The 19,708-nt window shown below is 53.7% G+C and overlaps 1 protein-coding gene across 1 annotated transcript in view; it reads left to right on the top strand.

Moving 5' to 3' along the window:
• UNC13A (unc-13 homolog A) overlaps positions 1-18,560 on the top strand; it is a 55,594-nt gene extending 37,034 nt beyond the window's left edge. Inside the window, 17 exon segments of the mRNA XM_054693910.1 lie at positions 8-85; positions 319-407; positions 808-960; positions 2,078-2,201; positions 3,108-3,113; positions 4,634-4,672; positions 5,793-5,822; positions 7,123-7,179; positions 7,457-7,537; positions 8,443-8,590; positions 9,686-9,742; positions 12,410-12,502; positions 13,484-13,643; positions 18,144-18,222; positions 18,225-18,286; positions 18,288-18,384; positions 18,387-18,560. Coding sequence (XP_054549885.1) covers positions 8-85; positions 319-407; positions 808-960; positions 2,078-2,201; positions 3,108-3,113; positions 4,634-4,672; positions 5,793-5,822; positions 7,123-7,179; positions 7,457-7,537; positions 8,443-8,590; positions 9,686-9,742; positions 12,410-12,502; positions 13,484-13,643; positions 18,144-18,222; positions 18,225-18,286; positions 18,288-18,384; positions 18,387-18,560 — 1,527 coding nt within the window.
• The last annotated feature ends 1,148 nt before the right edge of the window (positions 18,561-19,708 follow it).

Below are 19,708 nucleotides of genomic sequence, written 5' to 3'. Positions count from 1 at the left end.
TCCGCAGCCCTGCATCCTCATGAACAACACTCAGCAGCTACGAGTTCAGCTAGAGAAGATGTTTGAAGCCATGGGAGGGAAGGAGGTGAGATAGGGCCAGGTGGGGTGACCCCCATATCCCTGCAGGCCTCAGAGCTCATGCCTGATTACTTCCAGATCAGCCACTTCCTCAAACCCAAGCAAGCATCTTAACTGTCTGTGCCTTAGTTTCCTTCAAGCCCTTAGGATACCTTTCTCTGGAAAGGAATTAGATGGGAAAAATGCCTGGCACATTTAGATGGCCCATAAACCTGACCTGATGTCCTTCTCCCTCCTCAGCTGGATGCTGAGGCCAGTGACATCTTGAAGGAGCTCCAGGTGAAACTCAACAATGTCTTAGATGAGCTCAGCCGGGTGTTTGCTACCAGGTGGGAACATCTCTAGGGCTGGGAGCAGAGGGGAGGGGACAGAACCCAGACCTCTGGGACACCCAGAGACTCAGCAGACATAGTAAGGCTCAGAGTTAGATGATGCTGAGTTCAATCCTAGCTTCATGATTTACTAGCTGTGATGCCTTGGGTGAGTCATTAGACCTCTCTGGGCCTTAGTTTATTCATCTGTAAGGTGGGGATAATGATAATAATAGTACCTGGGTAGGATTATATAATTAAAATGAATAATGCAGGGCCAGATTCTGCTATTATATGCCAGTCCCTGATGCTAACAATAAAAGGTCAAGGTCTGCAGATCAGCACTTGTGGCCTCCATATGGCCCTTCCTTTGGGAGACCAGGAGAGTGGTCTGAGCGCATTCCCTCTGTGCCCCCAGCTTCCAGCCACATATAGAGGAGTGTGTCAAGCAGATGGGTGACATCCTTAGCCAGGTGAAGGGTACAGGCAATGTGCCAGCCAGTGCCTGCAGCAGTGTGGCCCAGGATGCTGACAACGTCCTGCAACCCATCATGGACCTGCTTGACAGCAAGTGAGCCAGGCTGGGTGGACTGGGCCATTTGGGGAGGGATGGTGGACAGGGCCTTGGACACTCAGGGAGCTGGCCTGGAAAGGACACTCAGAGTATGCTGACTGGGTGGTAGTTGAATGGTTTAGATGGGAGGGTGGAGGCATGAAGGGATAAAAACTATACATTTATATAAATAAATAGAGGATATAAATCCTTCCAAAAGTTATTGGAAGGATTGATGAGTAAATATTTGAGTGAATGGGTGGTGAGTGGATGGACAGAGCACATGAGAAATGGGTAGAATAGATGCATAGGTTAAAAGATAAATACTTGGAAGGCTAGATGGAGAATAGGTGGATGAAAGGACAGCTGGGTGGACATAGGGCTGGATAGCTACTTGGGTATTTGCATGGGTGGGAGGATGGAGAGGTGATGGGATCGATGCGTGCATGCGTGGGTGTATGCATGGGTGGAGGGAGGGGATGATGGATGGATGGGAGATGAGGAGGAAGAAAGAAAGGAATGGCGATGGGTGCTTGGAAAGAAGGAAGGAAAGAAAAATAGATGAAGGGAGCATTAAAGAAAGTTGTGGGAGAGATGGTTTGGTGAACCAGGCTTGGGGGAGTCAGTTGTTGAAAAGATCCTAATGGATTATGCTCTCCCTTCAATCCCCATACATCCAATCATAAATTCTTGGGTAGTATCTCTTTAAAGTCAATATCACTCTGTTGCTCTCCCTTTCTTCTCCTGTTCGTGGCCCTAGCCCCCTCTTAGTCCTGCTCTCTACCCTTCCTGTTCCAATTTACACCCCACTCCATTCTTTTGTATTGGAAAGTCTGGCTGTGTCTCTCCCTCTTGAATACTCCATGGCTCCCCACTGACCTCATACTAAGGCCCAGGCATTCTAGACATTGACATGTCTTCCAGTTTGGCTCCTGCTGACCTATCTAGCCACCATTTACTCTTCGTGTGCAACATGCGTTGTAGCCCCACCAGGTCACCTAGAGGTCCTTTTAAAGGCTCTGTGCCCTTAGCCTGTCTGTAGAATGCCTTCCCACCTTGCTGATGTGTTGAGGGGAAGGGGCTCTGTGGGTTCGGGCCAGCTAGGCCCTCTCTCAGACATGCCCCTTGCCTCTAGCCTCACTCTCTTTGCCAAAATCTGTGAGAAGACGGTGCTGAAGCGAGTACTGAAGGAGTTATGGAAGCTGGTCATGAACACCATGGAAAAGACCATCGTCCTGCCACCCCTCACTGACCAGACGGTGAGGTCCACAGTGGGCCAGAGGGGATACCTGCACTGCCTTGCTCCAGGAGCCCAGAGAGTGCCAAAGGCATTGGGTCTCACAGATCACACATGAGCCAAATGTCATCCAAGTGTCAAAGGGGTCATTTATATTTCAATTATTCAAAGGTCAAAGACAGCAAGTAGAGACAAATGACATCCAAGGGACATAGAGGTTATATGTGGGCCAAGGGATCATCCAGAGGTCAGAGATCACCCAGAAAACAGAGAGGTCAGCTTGGGTTTCAGGGCCATTCATGGGTCACATAGGTGATAGGGATCAGTGGGTTCATCACAGAGCCCCAAAAGGGCAATCAAAAGACAAAGTGGAGACATCATAGACTTCAACAACCAGAGATTAATAAACCAGAGGGCTCCCTGAGGTCAATGGTCAAGGAGAGCATCCAAGGTCTGAGTGGTCAACCAGGGCTCAACAGCCATCCAGAGAGAACCATCATGCTTCTGGGACCCTTCTGGGAACAGCTGAGAGACCATGATCCCCAGGGGTCGAGTTGGGGGGGGGTTGGTGTTGTCAGAGTGGGGACTGTGACATCTGCGTAGGGTTGTGGCTGGGTGTGGTTCTTGAGAGGCATGGGAATGGGAGGCTGAGGACAGCAATGGCATGCAGGTTGATGGTACAGCATAGAGTGGGAGGCACCTGTTGGTGGACAAGGGATCTTTGGGGAGGGTTGTCTGGACCACCTAGTGGCAAAGCTGGTGGGGGAGGCTCGGAGACCCACTGCCTGCTCACCTGCGGTTGGGGCTGGGCTGGGACACAGGGTCTGCCCATGGGTGCCATCTCCGCCCCACTCCCTGGCCTTCCCGGGAGACTCATGGTGACTTATTCCCCCCTCCCCCGCCGCCCCGCCCCCATCGCGGCTGACAGATGATCGTAAGTAGAGGCCCGTCTGTCCGTCTGTATGTCCGTCCGCTCTGTGTCTGGACTAGGCCCACCGCGTGGCTGCACCCCCTACCCCACCCGCCCAGCGCCTCCTCCTCACCCACCATCCCTACCCCACCCCCACCGTCCCACCTTCTGCCTAGATGTGCCTGTGTCTGTCTGGGGCGGGGCATGGGGAGGAGGTGGGCCCGGGAGGGAGGGAGGCCACGCCCACCGTCCCGCAGCTGCAGCTGCTTTGTGAGTTCAGAAGCTCAGCCTCCTTGGCTCCTCACTCCCAGCTCCTCCTTCACTTCTGCTCTCTTCCTTCAGCTGGAATTTAACCTTGCTCCTGTGCTCAGATGCCACCAGGATATGTGGGGCTCTCCCAAAAGTTAGGAGGAAATTTGAAGTCCAGGGAGTCCTTCTGACCTCCCCTCTAGATTCTGACCTGTGAGCAGCCCTCCACCCCCAAAATACAGGCCCTCCCCAGAGCCCTGTTCAGCTTCGCAGAGTTTGCCCCTGCCCACCCTGCCTGCCCCACTCCAGGTCACATGGACACACAAATCCCAGGCACACCCAGGCACTCAAGTGGGAGGAAGCGTTGGGGTCAGGCAGACTTGGGGTCAAATCCCAGCCCAGCCACTCTCTCTCTGTGACCTTGGGAAGTCCCTTCACCTCCAACCTCTGTTTGTTGTCTGGATGAAGGAATTAGTTGTAGCATCTTTCTGAGAGTTTATCTAAGGATGAAATGGGGTGATGCATTATCGCAGCCATCCCTGAACTGACCAATGCATGGCGAGTGAATTAGCGCTTAACATCTTTGTTCTTGTTGGTCGTAGTCTGCAGAGCACGCAAGAGCAAAGATGGATAAAAAACACTTTAGAGCCCCCCTTGTGAGTGAGAGAGGAGAGGGTTACAAGCACTCACCTCACTCTTGAAGGTTGCAGCCTGGGCTTCTGACTGTAGCAGCCTGATGGCGTGTTCCCAAGCGCACGCCTGCAGGCAGGAAGCTCAGGATTCATTCACTAGGACTGCTGTTTTGGCTCACCACATGACACCCCTTCCAGGGAAGTGGATACTTTTATTCCCATTTTGCAGATGAAGAAAGCTAGGCTGAGCGAGGGGGAGTCACCAGTAAATATATACCAGAGAAGGGATTCTAGTTCAGGTCTGTCATTTGGCGCCTATTTGCTTTCCTGTTGACCCAAGAGACAAGAGCCTTGTGTACAGTATATGTAAATGGATTTTATTTGGGCAGAGACTTCTCTCTTTTCTCTCTGGCTCACTCTGTCTCTAGCTCTGTATCTCTCTATATCTGTCTGCTTCTCTGTCTATCATCTCTCTGTCTCCTCTCTCTCTCTCAGTCTCTGTCTCTCTCCCCCACCTTTTAAGAGTTGGTCATTAGGGCACACACACCCCATGCAGTCTACTCACCAGCCCCTCATCCCCATCCTTTGAAGACACGTGATCACCCCGGGTACCCACCCCACATGACTTGCCAGGTTGATCACCCTGTGACATTGTCTCTGCAGGGCACCCTCTTGAGAAAACATGGCAAGGGATTAGAAAAGGTAATGAGGGCCTCATCTCCGCCGAGGTTCCAAGCTCTGGTGTCTGAGTGGCCGTGGATGCGCATGCGTGCGTGTGTGTATGAGCAGGAAGTTTAGCTGGGGTCCTGGGGAGTAGGCACGTGTCCTAATCTAGTCCATCAAAATCAGGAGTCACAGACAAGGTGATTCCCAGGGACATAGGTTGGTGTGTGTGTGCACATGTGAGCAAACGCTGCACAAACAGCTCCTACCCGCTCACAGCAATACCCAAGGGGGCTCATCCCAGTCCTGGGCTCAGCTGACTGTGGCTTCAAAAAGGGCCTACACACTGGCCCTCTGGACTGAGACATGAGGTTTCTTAATACATATTTCTGTTCTGAAGGGTGTTCGTTGTAAGGAGGTGGAGCTGTGGCGGCCCATGAACAGTTTCCACCGCTCTGCACTTGTGGAGATGTTCCTGTGTGCTCACACATGGCATCTCAGCTTCACGAACGTGGGCTGTAGGTCTCCCTACTCCCCATCCACCCCTTTGAGGGGCACATTCTATGTGCCTGGCCCTGTATGTGCATCCCTGTGGGGTTAAAAGATAGGGGTTATGTGTGTGCCTGTGCATACGTGCAAGGGTTCAAGAGCGCACATGTGTATTTTGCTTGAGAGTTCTGGCTGTGTGTGTTTGAATATTGATCCAAGTGTGTGCGTGCATATACTTTCTGCAACCCACAGTTGTGTCTGGGGCGTGTCCATGTTGAGCAAACTTGTAATACCTATTAGTACAGTTCTTTAGTCAGGCCTGACAGGGTAAGGACTTGGAAGCTGGGGGAGGAGAGACCTGAGCCCTCTCTCTTCTCTCCCACTTCCCAAGTCACCTACCCCAGGGCAGGCTGACCGTGGGATTGGGAACCTGTCCCAGGTAGGGGGAAGACTAGTTCTAGCCTCCTTGCAGTCTGGGAGTCTGACCCCCAACCCCCGACCAGGGACAAGTGAAGTTGTCTAGCTGGGGAGGGGCTTAGCATTACAGTAGGACCTGGGAGGGATCTCATGGGCTGGGGAGTGGGAATGTGCTTTTTGGGGTAGGGAAGTCCCACGGACAATCCCCCCAGCAGCCACTGGAACTCTGACCTCCTCCTGATTCTCTCCACAGGGCAGGGTGAAATTGCCAAGCCACTCAGATGTAAGACCGGCCTCTCAGTGTCTGTCTGGCTCCCCCACCCCACTCCTGCCCTGTCCTACCTTGTGCTTCCTTCCACCTCTGTAGTCCGTGCAGTTTGGGGGTGTCCTGTGAATCTGTCTGTCGGTCTCTTCTTCCTTTGTCTGTCTGGCTTGCTTGTGAGGGGTGGGTGGGGGAGTGGGCAGGGAGGAGGGTGCAGCAGGCGAAAGTGCTGCTGGGCTCCTGAGTAACGGTGCCTCGTGACAGCCTCGGAGAATCACAGACAAGGAATAGAAAGAGTAACAATAGCCAAGAGGATAATAACAGTAGTGGCAGCTCATCAATGTGACTCTAAATATCCCCGCTGTAAATGCTCCCCATCTATGTCTAGCCACACCCGGAAGGCCCAGATCACCCCAGGACCCAGTTACTTCATTGATACTCAGCCCCACCCCATACCCCTGTTATCCAGAGGAACCGGGCCCAGAAAGGACAGAGGACACGTCTCAACTCACCCAGCACAATGATGGACTATACAGGGCAACTGAACCTCATATTCCCCAGCATTACCCATGACTTTGAAACCAAGCGATAAAAACATTGAACATTGAACAAAAAGACACTTTTGCTTTAGCTAAGCACAGAGTAGATGTATTTCCCTCATCTAGTTGGGAAACTGAGGCGCAAAGAGGTTAGTGACTTGCCCAGGCCACACGGCAGAGCTGGGATTTGAGCCCAAGCCCACCCAGCTCGTTGGAGCCATAACCAGGATGCTGTCTTGCTGGTGTCTGTTTTGGGGGAAAGTAGGGATGGGTACTGAGGTGTGTGTTGAGGAAGGAGGATTCTTCCTTTAAAAGGTCAGATTAACAGCCCCCCAGGTTACTGGGGAACCCCTCCCATGGAAGGAATGGGGCCTAGGGGAGTGAAGGGTTTTGCTAGAGCCCATCCCGTGGTTTTCTCAAGATTCCCTGACTTAAGGTTGGCAGGTCCTGCTTATATCCACAAACACCATTCGGGCTGCCCAACCTCCCTTTCCCCACACCCCTCTGCAGCTTGTTCTCTGTCTGTTTCCCTCTCCCCCACAAACCTGGGGTCATGGTGGAGGAGGGAAGTGGGTCTGGGATTTGCAGAGTCAGGTTTACAACCTTCCACTCAGCGCTTCCTGGGGGACTCCAGGACAGATCCCGGGGCACAGCATTGCCCTTTCCAGTGACTTTGGACAAGAACTAAGATGGCATCCAGGGCTGGGATGTCAGCATGTGCTTGGGGACTGGGCTGGAAGATCCCTGCCCTTACCCCCAGATGTGTCTGTTGTTACCTACAGGGAACCCAGATGATCTTCAATGCAGCCAAGGAGCTGGGTCAGCTGTCGAAACTCAAGGTGAGGTCAGAGGTGGAGGTGGGTTAACCTCAGTTTATTTGCCCCTCTGTGTTGGAAAGCTGTGCGTGGTCCAACAGCTTGAACATGGCTAAAATCATGTATTCAACAAACATTTATTGAGCATCTGCTCTGTGACAGTCATATGCTGGAACTGGGGACACAGGGATGAAAAGACAAACCTGCTACTTAACTCCTCAGAGATAAGACCAATAGATAGACAGATGTCCAAGGAGGGGGGCCTGCTCTTCCCACCTGGCCTCTCTCTCCTTCCATCCAGGACCACATGGTAAGAGAAGAAGCCAAGAGCTTGACCCCGAAGCAGTGTGCAGTAGTGGAGCTGGCCCTGGATACCATCAAGGTGAGAGATGTCCCCCCACACACATACACCCATCCCAGGTAGAACATGCAGAATATGTGGCTGGTATGGTCATGAACCTAGGCTCACTACACCTTAAATTAATTCCATTTATAAACACTCCTTGATGCCCCTTCACTTCAGCACTGGGCTGGCTGATGGCAGGGCCCTGAGAAATGCCAGGCTGGAGGAGGGGGACAGCAGGATACAGACATCCCCAGCCCTATGAGTTTAGGGTTAGGTAAAGTGAAGGCTAGGGGCTGGAGGAGCCCAGGAAGGAAGCAGGAAGGACTGCCTTGAAAAGGTATGTAGGAAGTGGGTTTTGAGGAATGCATAGGAGTTCACAAGGTAAAGCAAACAGCATTCTAGGCAGAAGATCAGCCCAGGCAAGAATATGGAGGCATAAAAGAGGCTGTGGTCTTCATGAAATGAGAAGTGTGAAAACTACTCTTTTTCAAGATTTTACTGAAATGGAGAATCATAGCCAAATAGGGTTGGCATATTAAGGAAGGGTGGTCCAAGAAAGCTCTGTGAAAACTGTAATTAAAGGAAAACAAAGAACCAGCCAAGGCAAAATGAGGGAGTGGCAGGGCCTTTCCCACCAGTCAACACAGTAAGTGCAAAGGTCCTGAGCAAGAATGTTCTAGAGGAGACTATTGGAAAGAAAGCCAGAGGTTGCTGGGTTGGGGCCACGAAAGACCTGAAGAGGGTGCTCATAGACCTAGGAGTTATCTGAGCGCACTGGGAGTTCCTCTAGACAGATTTAGGGCAGGGGAGGAGATGGGGACTAGTACACCCCAACTTGGGTCTTTGAGAAGCCCTGGCCATTCGGTGGCATAGATGGCAGCTTGGCTGGGGAGAAGACAGGAGGGGATCCTGCTTCAAGCCTCTCTTCCTGTCCCCTACAGCAATACTTCCACGCGGGGGGCGTTGGCCTCAAGAAGACCTTCCTGGAGAAGAGCCCCGACCTGCAGTCCCTGCGTTACGCCCTGTCTCTTTATACGCAGGCCACCGACCTGCTCATCAAGACCTTCGTGCAAACACAGTCGACCCAGGGTAAGGGGCGGCCCACTAGTTCCATGAGGAGCCCCGCCCTCAGGGGCAGCCCATTGACTCTCTGTGGCGTCATGGGCCAGGCGTGAGCTCTGTGATGTCACGGGCCAATAAGTGATCGACAGCAGGTGGGGACCAAGAGGGGATCGTCATCGGGCCAGAGGGACTCGTCATCTCCCGGGCAGATTTGTGACGTCACGGGGCCTGGATAACTCTGGGGCGGAATCTGATCTCGAGGACCGGAGAGTGATTGACAGCTCCTTGGGGCGGGATCTCGACTTCGTGGATCCGGAGTGGTGGACAGCTCTGAGCGAGGAACCTCCGTGGGGCGGGAACGAGGGAGTGATTGACAGATGCGGGTTGCGTGTGACCGCGGCTGCTCAGCCCGGGATGATTGGCAGCCCCAGGGGAGGAGCCTCAGACTCCGGCCCTGCTGGTGGTTAAAGAGCCCTGGGGAGAAGCTCTGTGACGTGCGGGGCTAAGGCGTGACTGACAATGCCAAGGTTGGGAGGAGCCCAACCTAGAGGTAGTGGACGGAGAGGGAGTTCCCATTTCTCAAATTCTTTCTCTTCTCTCGCCTCTGTCTCCTGTCCCGCGTTGAGCTCACACCACAGCAGCCCGGGCTGAGGGCCAAGACTCCAGGGTCCGAGTTCCCCTCCCTGGGGAACCTCTTTAAAATGTCCCTAGGAGCTCTGAGCAGGGAGAGCAATTGGCCTCCGAGCCCAGGCGAGCTACCAGCAGTGTGGGGGAGGCTAGGGGACGGGGGGGAGCAAAGCCCTGCACCCTTCCTCCTCCGCCCCCAGTCTGCCCTGGGTCCACCCTGGGCGTGGGGCCGCGGCGCTCAGTCTTGTGCCCAGTCCATGCTGCTGCTTTTAGTGTCCCTGGTGCCCCCCACACCGGAGCGGGAGGCTGTCTGTCCGTCCGTGTGCAGCTGACGTTTCTCTCTCTCTTGTTTCTCCTCCCTCTCACTCGCCGCCCCCCTCTCCGCGCCTCCCCTGCTCCCCGCCACGCACACTTGCCCTCCATCCTCACCTCTCGCTCGCTCGTCTCTCCTCCTCCCCTCTCACCCCTCCTCTCTCCCCCTCTCCCCGTGATTAGTCCATGGTGGAAAAGGGACTAGGTTTACTCTTAGTGAAGACATTTATCCTGAGAAGGGTACGTGCCTCCGCCGCCCGCCCGCACCCGGTGCCCGGTGCCTGCGCCCCTCCCGGCCCGGCTAGTAAAAGGCCCGTCCTTCCACCTCCCTGGCCTGGGGGGGCCCTGCAGGGCCAGACCGCTGCCAGCGCCCAGGTGGGCGAGGGGGAAGGACGGCTTGCTGGTTCCACGTGGGGAAGGAGAAGCGATTCGAGGGAATTCGTTCCTTCCTAGGTGCAACTCTGAAGGTAGAGCTGGGTCCCCCTGAGGGGTGCCCTTGTGGCTCTGCGTGGGGCTGGGGTCCCAGCTCTGCCACTGCGAGCCCGGCGCCTTGGGCAAGCGGCTGCCTTCCTGAACTTCGTTGTTCTCATCTGTAAAATGGGACAGTTACAGACTCTAATCATAGGATGATTTTTAGAATTCCATGAATTAAATTTAGAGCAGTTCCTGATGTGTAATACAATTGAGCTATTTTTGCTGATGTCCCTTTCCCAGGAAGAAAACTATTTTTTCAGGCTCTGATTCTAACTGAGCCAACCCTTTGCCAACCAATTCTCAGGAAAGGATTTAGCAGATTCCTCCCAATTGCCCTGCAAAGGGGTTCATCGTTGCATAGATGAGGATGCTGAGTCTCAAAGTGAAGTCACTTGCCCAAGGAACTTTCCTCTGCAGGGGGGCCCAATACTTGGGGAACAGGTGTGGAGTGGGGCTGGGGGAGCAGAGAGACCAGGAAAGACCCCCTTGGAGCCAGCAAACCATGGGATGGGGGCGCCCAGCACTGCCCCCCTCCCCCTTCTTACTAGCTTTGGCCTTGGTCTGACCCTAACCCCACCCACCATTGTCCAACTCCCATCTGGCACCTTCAGTCTGGCCCGGATTGAGCTTGCTATGAAGCATCAGCCTGGGGTGGGGGCGAGGGGAGGCTGAGCATGTGACTGGAGGTGGGGGGTTGGGATTGGGAGCCTGAGATGACAAGGAAGACTGCCTGGGGTGGGTGGTGAAAATGGAGGGTGCACGCCCCAGTACTGGGGTCATGGGGTCTCCGGGCCTTTCTGTACCCTGAGCCTCAGTCACTTACCACCCAGTGTGAGATAACCTGGATCAACCTTGGACTGACCCGTCTCCTTCCCCACCCCCACCCCTGTCTTTTCCCCTTTCCTCCCCTAATGCATGGGGTGCTCCAGATGTGGGGAGCTTCTTGGGTGGCTGGGGAGGGGTCAGGGGAGGGTGCTGGCGGTCACAGGTCCCTAGGCCCCACAGGATGACCTTTCCAGAGTCCCAGAGGGAGGAACTGGGAGAAAAGCTTTTAAGTGGCTCCTTCAATGATCTGCATCAGAATCAAACAATCAGGCCTGTGGTGGCCAGAAACAGAAGCTCACCTCATCCTAACTCAAGCAGAAAAGGGAATTTCTTGACTCTGGAACTGAAACATTAGAGTTTTAGTTGGTATCAGGACCCCAGCATTCCCAACAACACTATTCCTCATTGGTTTCTGTCAAGACCTCTTCCCTTATTGGGCATTATAGACACTCTGCCCAACTTAGCACCAGAGAGACACCATTTCTTAATGGTCGTACCCAAAGTCCCAGGGGCAGCTCCTATTGGTCTAGCTCAGGTCACATGACCATCCCTGAACTAATCGGTTCAGCAATGGTCATGAATGCTCTGATTGGACAACCAGGTTCCCTTAGCCATACCTGGAGTGTGGGAGAGAACACGGGGCCTGAGGTGAAGGTGGAGTGTGTTTCTTCACCAAAAGCTGAGATGCATTGCGGGGAATGGGCAAGATAATAAAAGATCCCCTTACAAGTTGTCACTCCTGGGAGGGTGAGGACGCTGGTCAGCTTATCACTGTGGTGGAGGAGCAGTGAAGTCCTTGTGGCTGGAGAAGAGTTAGTGAGGAAAACAGTAGAAGGAGGTGAGGCTGGAGAGGTAATGCTAAGGACGTGTCAGGAAAGAGATTGCAGGTCTCAGAAAAGGAATTTGGTTATTTCCAAGTGAGATGGGGGCCATGGAAGAGTTTTAAGCAGAGAAGGGATGTGGTATGACAATAGGATTTCTTTGGTGTATTGAGAGAAGCTGAGTGAAAGCATGTGTTGATGGGGTTTGGACCAGAACAGACGCCAAGGGAGAGGGCCAGGTTCTACACGTGTTTTGAAGGTAGGACTGATAAGAGTTTTCTAGTATTTCAGCATTTAGGGAGGGAATGAAAGCCAAAATGGGGTCAAAGATTGAGGTGCAGAATGCCCCAATAGTGTGACAGGAAGCTACTGAAGAGGTGAAAGGGAATCTTAGTACAAGCTGAGAATCTGGAGAGTGTGGCATTGTTGCAGCCAAGAGGGGAAATGGAGGCACAGAAAGACAGGGAGGAAGAGATGGTGTAAGATGAAGACTGAGTTTTGACGACATGGTGGTGAGTAGAATGAGAAAAGGGGAAGCAGAGGTTTTAGGCTCAGAGAAGTTAAGAGATCTGCCCTAGATTACAGAGCAAGATAGCTAAAGGCCAAAACTCAGGATTCTTGATCTCCCCAAGACTACCTACCATCCCAGTGTCCTCAGTGACACCCTGTCAGGGCTGATGACCTGGTGCTGCCAGCACACAGTGGGGGGTGTGGGGGGAGCCAGGACCCTACTGATGGGTGGGAAAGAATGGCGCTAATACCAAGCATCCTCCCCTGCCCCGCCCAGGCTCGGGTGTGGAAGATCCTGTGGGTGAAGTCTCTGTCCATGTTGAGCTCTTCACTCATCCAGGAACTGGGGAACAAAAAGTCACAGTGAAAGGTGAGTAGACTGAGGTGGGAGCTGGGAGTGTGCCTCAACCCAATGCACTAGGTTTTTTTTTTTTTTTTTTTTTAATATTTTTTTAAGAAGTGGAGTACGAGCCAGAGTCACCGGGCTGGGGGGGGGGGGCGGGTGCGGGGGGGGGGGACTTATATGTGTGAGAAGATTCACTAGAGAGAGCAGGGAGCAGAACAGGCAGATGTACCGAAACACACTGCTAAGGGGAGCAGCGGGCGAGACAGGAGAGGTCTGCTGCGCCATGTGGGTCACCTCCCTGGCCGGCCGGGGATCCAACTCATGCCACAAAGGCTGCAGACAGCTTCAACCCCTTGCACCACCAGGGAGGCCCCAGATGCACTAGGTTCTAAGACAGAAATCTAATTCATACTGGCTTACACAGACAGACTTTTTCCTTTTAAAAAAAAAAAAAACAGTTTTCATAAAACAGGATTCCAAAGTAAGCACTTTCAGCGCAAAGAGTGTTACGGTACCTCATTCCAACGTTTTCCATCTCTCAGTCCTGCCTTCCTTTTGTTGGCTATTATTTTGGGCTGCTTTAGCCAAGACCTAAAATTACATACAGTGCTTTATGTAAGACTGAATTAATTTTTCTCAGAGGTAACTTGAAGCATAAATGAGCTTATATGGAAGTTTATGGTTTGGGGATCCAGCCCCTGACATCTTTTGTGGCACTTTCATCCCTACTGTGTTTTTCCTTCTTTATAAGGGTCCCAAATTTGAACTCAGCCCCCACCAATATTTTTGCCTGGAGGCAGGGGAAGGAGAAAGTCCTGGGCACTGTCACTGCTTTTTTTACCGCAACTGGGAAGCCTTGCACATCGATTCCTCCCACATCTCATTGGCCAGAACTTAGCCACATGGTCATGCGTAGCTACAGGAGCATGCTGGGAAATGTGGTCTTTTAGACAGACTTTGAAAAGCACAGCTGCCTGCCCACTTAACCTCTGCTTCCCCCAACAGTGGTGGCTGCTAATGACCTCAAGTGGCAGACTTCTGGCATTTTCCGACCATTCATCGAGGTCAACATCATCGGACCCCAGCTTAGTGACAAGAAACGCAAGTTTGCAACCAAATCCAAGAACAACAGCTGGGCTCCCAAGTATAATGAGAGCTTCCAGTTGTGAGTTTGGGGTATTTTAGGAAGCATGGGGAGGGGGCATATGCCCAGTGAACTTCAAGGCCCATTACGCCTTGTGGGCCAATGGTCCTTGGGTATAGGAACGGGAGGGGTTAGGAGTCAAATCCTGGTTGGGGTGCTGGGATGGGAAGCACTGAGGGGTGATGTCCATGGGAGGACACTGGATGGAGGTGACCACCTTTCAGGGCAGTCAGGTTCAAGGGGAGGCAGTATGACATAACATCATGATGAGGGCTTGTGAAGGGTGGGGGTCTGGCCAGAAGGGACATGTCAGGCAGGGCCATCTTGGAGACTGAGTTCTGGTTATGGAGCCTAGGGGTTATGAAGGGGCAGGAGGCTGCAAGAGAGGGGCTGCAGTGCATGGGGCTCATGGACTTCTGATGAAGTGTGATGTTGGGGTTCCACAAGCAGGTCCTTGGGTTACCTCTGAGGAATACTAATTTTAAGAAGAAATAGTTATTTTACCAATATTTATGAAGACACTGAAAACTTTTAATTCAATTTTTAAATAACTTAAATTCAATTTCTAAATTCAATTTCAATTCCCCTTTTAGGTAAGAAACCATTTCTTAACTTTATATTTCTAAGAATAACCCTTTAGTTTTAAAGAAAATGTGGGCAGAAAATTTGCATCAGTCACCTAAGGCCACATTTTTCTCTTTACATTGCTAGAAGAAACTTTGGGTGGGTGGACAGTTTCACTAGGGCCATACCCATTTTAAAACAAAGATAGTCTAATTCCTCAAGTAAGGTATGTTTTAGCCTCAATGTAACATTCAATACACCCATTTAGCCAAGTTGGGACTTAAGGGTCCAGATAGAACCTTAAATCAGTGAGCATTAACTCTTTCTGGTTACAATCCAGTGCAGAGTCCACAGGGGTAGACTGAGCAGCCCCCATCACAGATGAGTGTCTGCATAGGGGAGCGCCAAGGGTGCCCCCCAGGGAGCAGTCCAGTGATTGAGCAGGAACCATCAGGATGAATGTCTTGTGACTGGGGCTGTCAAAGACAGACCAAAACTGCGGGGGGGGGGGGGGGGGGGGGGGGGGGGGCGGCAGTTCGCCACAGGCATACCCTCCAGGGAAGTAGTCCTATATCGTGGGCATCCCCAGGGCTTTACTCACTAACTGCTCCTTTTAATTTTATATTCTCTGGGGAGAAGGGTATTGTACACTAAACACCACACACACACACACCTGTGGATGACTGTAAGGATGTGTTTGTGACAGGCTAAGATTGAAGGGGGAGCTATTGACTGATGACCCTCATCCTACAACCTAAATACTCTTTGACGAGATTTAATGCCTGCTATCATGGAAACTCTATAGCATCTGGTGAGATGATTTGGAAGACAGAATTGTAAAATTCTGCCACTCCAGAGTGTCTGACAGGAGTTGTTTCTGTCCTTCTACAGTTTTTAAAATTAACACAGATTTGAATCTTGAATTAAAAACCTGAGCCCAAGGAAAGAAAATCAGGAAACCATAATGAGGGATGGAGGGTATAAAAATACCAGTGATTAAGGAAGCACTCAAAAGACAGGCTACATCAGGAAGGGAGCCCGGCCTCAGTGCTGAAAGTCTGGAGCAGCCCCAGGTCAGACCCCACGTGGGCAGAAGAGTCTTTTCAGGTGGAGTGTTTGTTCAGAGCAGCAAAGGGAAAAGACCGGTGGCAGAGAAGTCAGAAGCGAAGGACAAGCCACAGCACCGAGGAAAGAGGTGTAAAAGCCAGGTCTCGGGCTGAAATTCTAAAAATTGGAAAGCTGCAGGATGGGGGTTGTGAAATACTCAGCGTGGCTTCCTGCAGTGCACACCTTTGTCTTCCAGCTGGCCAGACTAGACAGTAGCCCAGGGCACAAACTACCTTAGCCTGTTACAGGAGTCTTCCAGAAAGTGGCAGCCACCCTAGACATTTTTAACTAACAGTCCTGTGGCCACTATTGTAAGTGGCAAAAGAGAGCTGGTTTGAACAGAGAATTGGCTCTGAAGTCTGTGCTACTGCTAAGGAACAGGGAGAAAGGGAGAGGTGGGGTTGGGAGAGGGGGGAAGAGAGAGATTAGAGAGAGAAGAAAGCCAGTTGTTTGCCCCCATTGGGCTATAGGGATCTAAAAGATCACCCGCTGCTGCATAAGCCACCATAACCCACTGATTCTGATTGGCCAGAATCAGTCAATTTGATGCCAGAATGCTGGCCCAGTCTCGGTTCCCTTGACCAAGCAGTTTCAGGAGAAGGAAAGTAGTTTAATTTGTCGACAGATTGAGGAGGGCAGGGGACTAGTGTCTGAAAGACCACTGTCCTGCTCTTTGGCAGAGTGTAGGATGTTTATCTAGAATTACAAGGGAGCAGAAGAGGGAGTGGGCAAGGGGCAGCGTGTCTGCCCCTGCGACAGAGCGGCTGGTGAGCATGTTTGACACTAGCTTGCTTCCGCCATCATCTGGCGGTCAGCAATTCTGATGGTATCTCTGTAGGAAAGCTCTTTTCCCTCAGAACGTAAAAAGAGCAGGTTTCATGCAACCTGGAGGGAAAATAAAAGAAATGGGAGAGCTTATCTGGGACAGAGAGAGACATATACTCTGTTGCAGCATCAAATTCGTGGGGGGCAAGTCTTAAACAGGCCCAAACACCAGCCCTTCTGTGAAAGAGCGAGAACCATGTCTAAAGCATAGGAAGGGAAATTTAAGTGGGAAGAGGCTGAAGGAGCCAGACATTTGCCCTATCAGCAGGCAGTCGGAAGGCCCCACCACCACACTTGGAGACCCACCAACGAGTAGCCTTGGCTAGAGTCTGTCAGTTCATGGAAAGCAGCCAAACTGCTACCAAACACCAACCCCTCTCTAGAAAGGGGAAGGCAGCAGAAGCAACTGTACTTCCCTGGATAATAGAAGGAAGGGGAGCGGGAGAGATCCCACCGGTGCCCTGAAGGCCCTACGGCAGGTGTCAGATGATGGGGTTATGATGAGATGGGGTTCAGTGAGCTGGGTCCTTGGGTTTCCTCTGAGAAAAGTTTCCGCAGTGTACCCTTTCAGCAGCACATGGCGAGCTGACTAAGGAAAAGATATTTGCATTCACTCAAACAAGCAAAGACTGCACTTTAAAAGAACAGGTCTATTAGAAAACAGAGAAAAGGGAAAAGAGGCCCCTGTGTAGACACAGGAGGGGACAGAGCTGCTCCTGGGTGCTGCTGCTGCTGCTGCTGCTTTTCAAAAGAAAAGATTTGTTCCAAGAGATGCCTGCATGCACACAGCAGTCTTGGGACAAGAACTGCAAATTGGAGGTTCTTCTTATATAGTGGTTTTTTGGGGGAGTTCATTCCTTTGTGGACTGACAGTCTCCATTGCTATAGTAGTCCCTGCCTAAAGATTTCCTGTACCTAAGGATTTTTCATTTCTATAACTGGTGGAATGTACCCACACCTCCAGTTTTTGGCATTGGGAAGCCTCTAGCCTAAATTTGCTACTCTAAGCCTCCATCAGGGCAGGACCATATCAGGGCTGTTGGGCAGCTCATGTGGAGGAATCTGTTCTGAGGGACAGGACTGTGGCTTCTTGGTCCAGGGCACGGGGTGGCTGTCACTTGGGGTGGGCTGGAGTCACATCTGAATGGAGCTTCCTGGTGAGCTTTGTCAGAGATACCAGGGGCCTAACCTCAAGGGACAGGTGGCCTGGAATGTGAGGGGTCATAAAGAAGTCTGGTCAGGTATAGGGAGGGGTTACCTAGAGTGGGGTTTGGGGTGGGAGGGGTCTCTGGATCAGGGTGAACCTCACTGGGGCATGGGAACACTGGGAGGGGGCATTCTTGGGAGACAGAAGTGCAGAGGCATAAAGAGATATCAACGTTGTGGGGGACCCTGAGGGAGAAGAGCTGGGCTAGTGCTGTCAGGAGAGGGCTGTTGGTCAGAAGACTGTGATGGTCGGTTTGGGATCAGGAGCACCATGTAGTGGGGGGGTGGCGATAATTCCTGGAGTGTGACAAAGCACCTGAGGACTAGGAGTACAGACTGGGAGGGGGCTGCAAGGGAACACTGTGGAGCTGACCGGAAAAGAGGGGGGTCTTGCTCAGCCAGTGTCAGAGCTGGGGACACAATCTAGAGGGAGGGTGAAGCATGTTGGAGTAGGGTGGGGTGGGGGGAGGGTCACTCGTGGTGAGGCATCAGGTCTTGTTGGAGGAGTGAGCTAGAGAGCATGGGGCAGGGGCCACAGCACGGGGAGTATTTGGGCTCAAGTGGGAACCTGGTCAGGGGGCTTCTCGGTGGTGGGGGACGCAGCTGAGCCAGAGAAGGGCCACGAGTTGGGTGTCAGTGCTGGGAGCACGGGATAGCTAGGGGAGGTTCACTTTGGGCGGGGGACGAGGATTGGCCGGGGGCTGGGGTAGGCTGGCGGCGTGAAGGGGAAAGGGGCTGCGGGGAGCGCTGGCCGGGGCGCGGCGGGGCGCGGCGGGGCGCGGCGGGGCGCAGGGCCTGCACTCACGCCCCCCCCCGCAGCAACGCTGAGCGCGGACGCGGGCCCGAGTGCTACGAGCTGCAGGTGTGCGTCAAGGACTACTGCTTCGCGCGCGAGGACCGCGCACGGTGGGGCTGGCCGTGCTGCAGCTCCGCGAGCTGGCCCAGCGCGGAAGTGCCGCCTGCTGCTCCCGCTCGCGCCCGCCGCATCCACATGGACGACACCGGCCTCACCGTGCTGCGCATCCTGTCCCAGCGCAGCAACGACGAGGTGGCCAAGGAGTCGTCGTCAAGCTCAAGTCGGACACGCGCTCGGCGGAGGAGGGCGGCGCGCGCCTGCGCCCTAGCGCGGGGCGCGCGGCGGGCTGGCGTCTCCTCGGCGGGGCGCGGGGGGGGGGCGCCTGCACGCCAGGAACCCCCAGAGGGCGAGTCTCCGGGCTCTGGCTGCCCCTCACTTAGCTTACGCCCCTGGGGGATTGTGAGTCGACGCCTCGCCCCTCGGAAGGCCCCGCCGGCGCTAGGAGAAAGGAAGCCGCCGACCCCGCGGAGGGCCCGCCCTAGCGCCCGGGGGCCTCGAGCGGGGAGGGGGAGCTCCGCCCCCGACGGCGGGGCGGCGCCCGGCTGCGGCCCCACGAGGCCCCGCCTCCTGCCCCTGGAAAAGCCATAAGACGGGCCCCCGGCGTCTGGGTCCCAATACTAATTGCCAAGTGTGGAACGCAGCTCCCTTGAGGGGCGGGGCCCGGGGGAGGGGCAGGGCCTCCTTGAGCAGCCCTGGGAGTGGCCTGGGGGCTGGAGAGCTGGGGTACCGGCGGTAGGGCCCGGGGCGGGCCGGAGTCTCTTGATGCTTGTGCAAAAAATAAACGGGAAGGGGAGGGATTGGAATTTAAAAAGCACATGCGCTCTCGGGCGCCCAAACCCTGGGGGCCGAGGGGATGGTTCTGGGACACCGGCGCGGCCCCCCTGCTTCCCAATGAGGGTTTGCCACCCCTTTTCCCCCCGTTTACCCGGTCCTCACCTCAGCGTTAAACCCACCCGTCTGACAGATGGTGAATCGGAGGCCCAGAAAACTGCTTGAGTTTCTGCAGGGGTCCCAGGGCCATGCCCTCTTTCCATTTCCTTTCACCTGTGCCCCACGGAAGAGTGGGCTGAGATCGGATGGCCCGGCACAGATCCCCATTGCTGCTGCTACACCCCCCTACCCCCCACCCCGGGGGACCTTCCTCAGTCCTTCCAAGGCACGGGGGTCCTCAGCCAAGGCCCTCGCGGCCCCCTCCCACCTCAGGCTGCCAAGCAAAACGCCTGTCCTCAGCCCTTTCCACTGGGACCCCAGGAGGAGATATCCTGAGAACTCTTGATCTCCCCTCAAAAGGATTGAGGATATGGAATTCCCGGAACCCAGGACCCCCCCACCCCCACCCCCCTTCCTCTCCAGGCTGGAAAGAAACAGAGACCAGAAACTCTAGGGGTGGGTGGGAGTGTGTGGGTGTGTGTGTGGGTGTGTGTGCGCGCGCGCGCTTGAGAATATACAAATGTGCTTGGAGCCTAGTCTTCGAAATCTCATTTCTGCATTCATTTAAACACCCAGGCCACAGGATGCCCCCAGGTGG

This window comes from Talpa occidentalis, unplaced genomic scaffold (genome assembly GCF_014898055.3).
Source record: "Talpa occidentalis isolate TD23 unplaced genomic scaffold, MPIMG_talOcc4v2.1 talOcc4.12, whole genome shotgun sequence".
NCBI lineage: Eukaryota > Metazoa > Chordata > Mammalia > Eulipotyphla > Talpidae > Talpa > Talpa occidentalis.
This window is presented reverse-complemented; position numbering and strand designations above follow the sequence as displayed.